This window comes from Rhineura floridana, chromosome 1, assembly GCF_030035675.1.
Source record: "Rhineura floridana isolate rRhiFlo1 chromosome 1, rRhiFlo1.hap2, whole genome shotgun sequence".
In the NCBI taxonomy this organism is placed as follows: Eukaryota; Metazoa; Chordata; class Lepidosauria; order Squamata; family Rhineuridae; genus Rhineura; species Rhineura floridana.
This window is the reverse complement of record NC_084480.1, coordinates 252,121,363-252,127,911: the sequence shown is the minus strand read 5'-3', so window position 1 is coordinate 252,127,911 and position 6,549 is coordinate 252,121,363. Positions and strand designations below refer to the sequence as shown.

General features: G+C 40.2%; 1 protein-coding gene across 1 annotated transcript in view; it reads left to right on the top strand.

Annotated features, from left to right (window-relative positions):
• The first annotated feature begins 490 nt into the window (after positions 1–490).
• The window catches only part of LOC133371440 (opsin-5-like), a 33,029-nt gene continuing 26,970 nt past the window's right edge, over positions 491–6,549 (top strand). The window contains exons 1-2 of the mRNA XM_061598924.1: positions 491–578; positions 3,805–3,967. Of these exons, the coding sequence (XP_061454908.1) occupies positions 491–578; positions 3,805–3,967 (251 nt within the window). The remainder of the gene's footprint in view (positions 579–3,804; positions 3,968–6,549) is intronic.

The following is a 6,549-nucleotide window of genomic DNA, read 5'->3' as shown; positions in this document are numbered from 1 at the left end:
CATCGCCAATGATATTCAGTGCTTTTTTAAAAATTCAGTGTCAGGAAAAGCCACAGAAGCTCATAGCAAACTAGACCGATTCACAAAGACAACCAATGCACAAACTGAGGAAGGATCCAATGCCTAATTCGCCTTTAGTGTATTTCTCCCCCATTCCTACACCTTGGTGACTCTTGCTCTAAGTAGTTCATGGGCACATAGACTCATGCTCACCAGACCAGTTAGCTGGATTTCTTTTTGAGTGAGATCCAACATTTTCATATGGTATAGCAGGAAATTATAGTGTGGTTAGGATCTTGATGCAGGTCTTATACATGGACATATCTCATTAAAGTTCAAAAAAGGCAGTTTTTAAATTAATATGCGGTTTAAGAAAATGCCTCCACATTTGCTGTATTCATGGTAAGCACTGTGTTTGAGAACACTGTAAAAAAAAACTGGTCCTGAAATCCACTAACATTTTGTCTTTTCTTTCTCCCATTTTTTCCAGATGAGCTCTTACTTTGTAAATGCAACATTTCATTCCAAAATAACTGAAGCAGCTGATATTATTGTTGGAATCTTCTATATCATATTTGGTAGGAGTGATTATTGGAGGTTATATATCACATTGGATATTTTAGTTCACACTCTAGAGAAACAAAGCTTTTATAACTATGTCAACAGCACATATGTGATACTCTTTAACTGCTTAGCCCTGATTTCCAGTTGAAGCAAAACCCTGGATGTGAACTGCACAAACATCTCCTTTTTCATCCTTGACCTGAATCTGGTTATTTTCCTGTTAAATCAAGTAACTAAAATACTTGTGTGAACTAAAAGTTCATAATTAAGCATCTATAACAGAGCCTAGGACAGGGGCAGCCAACGTGGCGCCCTCTAGATGTTGTTGGATTGCAATTCGCATCATCCAACAACATCAGGAGGGCATCACATTGGCTACCAATGGCCTAGGGTTAATAGCTTTTTAGGGTCAAACCACATGTGACTTGGGATCTCCTGGTGTGTGTACTTTAAAACAGGCACAGAGAGATCCAGATTTTAATTTGAGGAGACGTGTCTGGGAAGAGACTGCTTTACCTTTCACCCCGTGTGGTTTGCCTAATCAAAATTGCCCCTTTAAAAAATGATTTTATCATATTATCCAGTAGGGATGGGGGAGAATATCTGACAAAATCGAACCTGGTGCCGGATCCCGACTGAATGCACTAGTTCGCTATCCCTTTGGAGTGGCACCGATCTCTTCCAGTGGGCTGTGGTTGTAATCGGCGTGGATTTTACGGCTGCGACTGCAGTCAGCAAATTTCTTTTTCCTGAAATCCTCCCCCTATTTTACATATTTTTTCGTAATTAAGCTGTTGTGTCAACCACAGGATTTCCATTTGTCCATTACATATTACCAAAAAAATCGTTATCACAATATAATGCAAAAAAAAATTGGCTATATACGTCTTCAATGCTAATTCTCAAATTACATGCAATGTCATGTTTTTCAAACAAGATATCTCAGATCATTCTGAATCTCTTGCATGGGAAACATTACGATGATGAGACTGACCCATGCTACCCGCCTCACCCCGCCTCCACCACTCTTTCGTTGCTGCTGTCCTGAGCTAACCAAGGGCTGTCTCTCACTCTCACTCTCTCTGTGCTAAGTGTGTGTGTGTGTGTGTGTCACTGTGTGACTAAAAAAACAACCATGTGGAACACTGATCATCCATTCATATCAGTGACCTAAAAATTATGCAGTGTTTTCCCCACTGCCAAAAAACCACATGGAACACTGTGATCTGATCATTCATTCACAGCAGCTACCTAAACATTGCAGCATTTTTCTCTGTCGCCAAAAAACTACGTGGAATGCTGTCATTTACATAAGTATCTATGCAAACAATTGCGTAATTTTCACACACCCCCAAAGAAAAACCTCTGCAGATCGAATCACCCCAAAACGTGTGCAGCAGATTGAATCAGCAAGCGCCAGAGAAGGCGGAAACAAAAAAAGGACAGACTGGTAAAGAAATGACAGACTATCGAAATTCTTGCGGATTGGCACCATGCAGCGAACCCCATCCCTTTTAACCAGAAACAACAATACAGATGCAGTCCTTAGCATATTATAGAATCATAGAATAGTAGAGTTGGAAGGGGCCTAGAAGGCCATCTAGTCCAACCACCTACTCAATGCAGGAATCTAAGTTAAAGCATACCTGACAGGTGGCTGCCTAGCTGCCTCTTGAATGCCTCCAGTGTTGGAGAGCCCACAACCTCCCTAGGTAACTGGTTTCATTGTCCTACTGCTCTAACCATCCAAAGTTTTTCCTGATGTTCAGCTGAAATCTGGCTTCCTGTAAGTTAAGCCCATTATTCCATGTCCTGCACTCTGGGATGATCGAGAAGTGATCCTGGCTCTCCTCTATGTGACAACCTTTCAAGTACTTGAAACATACCCAGTTCTTTTAGTCTCTCCTCACAGGGCTTTGTGTCCAGTCCCCTGATCATCCTCATTGCCCTCTTCTGAACCTGTTCCAGTTTGTCTGCATCCTTCTTAAAGTGCAGTGTCCAGAACTGAACACAGTACTCAGGATGAGACCTAACCAGTGCCGAACAGAGGGGACCTAGTACTTCACGTGATTTGGAAACTATGCTTCTGTTAATGCAGCCTAAAATAGCATTTGCCTTTTTTTGCAGCCACATCACACTGTTGGCTCATATTCCGCTTGTAATCAACAACAATTCCAAGATTCTTCTTGCATGTCGTATTGCTGAGCCAAGTATCCCCCCTCCCAATCTTATAACTGTGTATTTGGTTTCTTTTTCTTAGGTGTAGAATTTTGCACTTATCCCTGTTAAATTTCATTGTTTTCAGCCTAATGGTCCAGCCTATCAAGGTCCCTTTGAATTTTGTTTCTGTCTTCCAGGGTATTAGCTATCCCTCCCAATTTTGTATCATCTGCAAATTTGATAAGCATTCCTGCACTTCCTCATCCAAGATTAATAAAAATGTTGAAGAGCATTGGGCGCAGGACCAAGCCCTACGGTACCCCAGTCGTCACCTCCCCCCATTTTGAGAAAGAGCCATTGATAAGCACTCTTTGAGTATGATTCTGGAGCCAACAGTGGATCCACCTGATAATTGTTCCATCCAACTCACATTTAGTTAGCTTGCTAATAAAAATATCATGGGGTACTTTGTCAAAAGCTTTGCTGAAGTCAAGATATGTTATGTCCACAGCATTCCACAGTATTATGTCCACAGCATATGGTACATCTGTATGCAGAATAAGCAGGTAGCCAAAATGGTCCACAGTACTGAGGAGGAGATCTCCTTAGTGGAGATGTGGGTTACTTGATCTTTGCTTTGAAATCAATTAGTGTCTTGAATAAATTTGTCATTGCTCAGTTGAGCAGTGTGGTCAGCTAGGTTGGCTGTGGTCATCATGAGAAGCTGGCTGTCATGGCTCAGCTTAACATGAACTAAATTGGGTACATGTTAAAATGCCTTTAATTCCCTGTTGTCTTGTTTTATCTCTAAATTGTAAAGTCCATATTCATTCATTATTACAAAGTGCTCAACCACTTTGGAGATGTGGGTGATAAAAATAAACTGGCGGTGGAGGAAGAGAGCAATTTGGAAATCATGCTGCAAGGACTTAAATTAATAATTTTTGTAAAATGCTTAAAGAAAAATCATGATTAGTCATCCCTGGATCCCAAAGTGTTTATCCTATGAAAATAATTGGATGCAAAGTCAAAATGGTAATGAGAGTAAAAATAGTTATCCCTCTATGTTTTGTCCTACAGGCATATGCTCCATTTTTGGGAACAGTATCCTCCTCTATGTTTCCTTCAAGAAAAAGAACATGTTGAAACCAGTAGAATACTTCATGATCAACCTGGCCATCAGTGACCTTTGTATGACTCTGACCTTGTACCCTCTAGCTGTTATGTCTAGCCTTTCACACAGGTGTGTTCAACATACATCCACTGCACCCACTGGAGCTCTCTGTTAGTAGACACTACTAATTAAACTTCTTCCGCATTTGTTACTAAAACAGGGAAGAATAATTAGTATGACTGGAAAAAGCATGTTGTGTAACAGCAGTCTTCTAAACTGCTGGCTGCAATTAGCATTCTAATCTGCACAACATTGTTGTCATTAAAATGTCTTTTTGGGAAATTGAGTGTTTTTGTTCAGTACAATTACTCTAGCTGGTTTCCTGATCTTTAGTTGGAGTAATAACAAAAAAAACCCTGGTTTTTTTGTACAGTTACAAATTCATTATTATTGACTTACAAATGATTTTACAGGGTGAAATTCAGTTACTATTGAAGTGAATGGAGTCCGTTAGTGAAATTGTTCATGTTTCTTTTTCAAGGTTATACATTTTGAAACTCATGCCCTCATCATGACAAGTCTTGTAGTCGCACTCAAGGAGAATCCAAAATTACAGGCTGCTGCCGTTACACACATGGGTTCAGTCATGCATTGTTACCTGGAAGGAAGTTCCACTGACTGCATAGATTTACCTTGTAAAACACAGTGAGCTTTAACAAAAAGTCTTTAGCAAGCAGAAATGCAATTTTTAGCAAACAATTGTACAAATAAATGTTATAATTTAAACTACTCGCTTGAAATGGGAACCCATCAAAGAAAAAGAAAGAAGTATCCAGTATCTGCTCCATTATTTTCCTCATTCTCTGGCTTCCTCTATGCTAAACAGTCACAAACTTAAAAGCCTCACTATTGCCTCATTCATTTACCAGGTTGTGTCTTAATTACCTGGTGCTCTTGCAGATGGTGACATCAGTTCTCCCAGTTTTGAGACTGAGACTGCCTTGGTTGCCCTGTATGGTGGCCTGTGTTGGGAGAGAGACAGGAGGAATGTGCCCCTATTGATACTCCTTGACCTCTCAGTGGTATTCTTTGGGAGTAGTTGTCTGAACTGAGAGGGGTGGGGACACTGCTTTGCAGTGGTTCTATTCCTACTTTGATGTTCGGCTCCAGAAGGTGATGCTTGGGAGACATTGTTCAGCTCCATGGAGCCTCCAGTGTGGGGTTCTACAGAGTTGATCTTATCTCCCATGCTGTTTAACATCTAACATGCTGAGTGGGGTCATCTGGAGATTTGGAGCTGCATCTGACAAAGTCTCTCATTACCACAAGGGCTTCCACTTGTGCAGTGAGACTTCCACTCATCTGCCCTGTGCCTCCCTAAATCTGTTCTGGGGTCCCCTAACCCTCCAAAGCAGATTGGGGGGGAGGGGCATGGGGAGAGGAGAGCGATGAATATACAAAAGCAATGAATTAAATAAATAAAATAATTCCTCCAAACTAGGTTTGTATTCACCTGCTCCTTCCTATCCAGACCTCCACAAATTTGTCATTATTACACAGTTAGACCTCTTTTTGTTTTTTGGGGGGAGGCTCAACAAAAAGGAGAATGTGTCATTTACGTTGTTTCTTCAGTGTCAAAAGGCATCCTCCAGTTTTCTGTGAATTTTCAGAAATTGTTGCAGAAGTAATTAAAGTGTTCACATAGTCAGGAAGCATTGTGTTGAATAGGCTTGGTTTGACTTCACATTCCTTACTGGTCAGTGTTAATCATGTGACTAGCCAGGAAGCATTGCACTCATTCCAAATACATTTGTTTGTTCTCAGTGATGTCAGCAAATAGCTAATGTGATCGTCTACAATAATAGAATAATAATAAATAAATAATGCCATCATCACATTCGCTATGTGATCCTTGATTGGCTTGGTTTACTTTGTGAAGGAGAAAGAAGCTCTGACTAAGGGGAAAATGATGCCAAAGTAGCAGATCAAATAGTAATGACAGTGAACAGGTATGATTTAAGGTAAGCATTCTCAGCATTAGGTATTTTTGAGGAAAATATCCCCCATCCGCCAAACATACGCAAAACTGAGCAACATTTGTTATAATACTCTGCCCCCAGGGATTTCTTTGAAAAAAAATTAATGTAAGACAAAAATGGCAAGAAATAGATCTTGCTCAATGCTATGGTGGCATGCTAAACATTAATGAGGAAAACATTATCTGGAACAATGCAAAAACTTCTAATCAATTGGGTATTTGCTTCATGTAGACAAATTATTTATTTCAAAAATGATTTATCACCAGTGAAAAGGAAACATGCCATTTTGTAAAAAAGTGTAAGAGATACCTCAGAGTGCTTTCTGTAGAGTAGGGTGGGGAAACTGGCATGTATACTGAATATGGCTTACTAAGCTCTGTTTGGAGATTCTCTGTTTTCCTTGAAAGGGTCCTGTTCCATTTTATTCGGCATGGAAGTCTCTCTTTCTCTCTGGCCCACAACCTTACATTCCACCTTCTTCAGCCAAGGAATGTTACTCATTGCCAGCATTTTACTGAAGAACTCTCATCCTGGAAAGTAGATGGCATTTCTTGCTGGTAATGGGAAGGATCAAATGTGCTAGACACCTTGCTTGACCCAACACATAAGTAGGGCAAATTAAGGTGGTTTAACTTGCTGAGAAACGTTGCTCACTCTTAAAAAAAAAAAGGA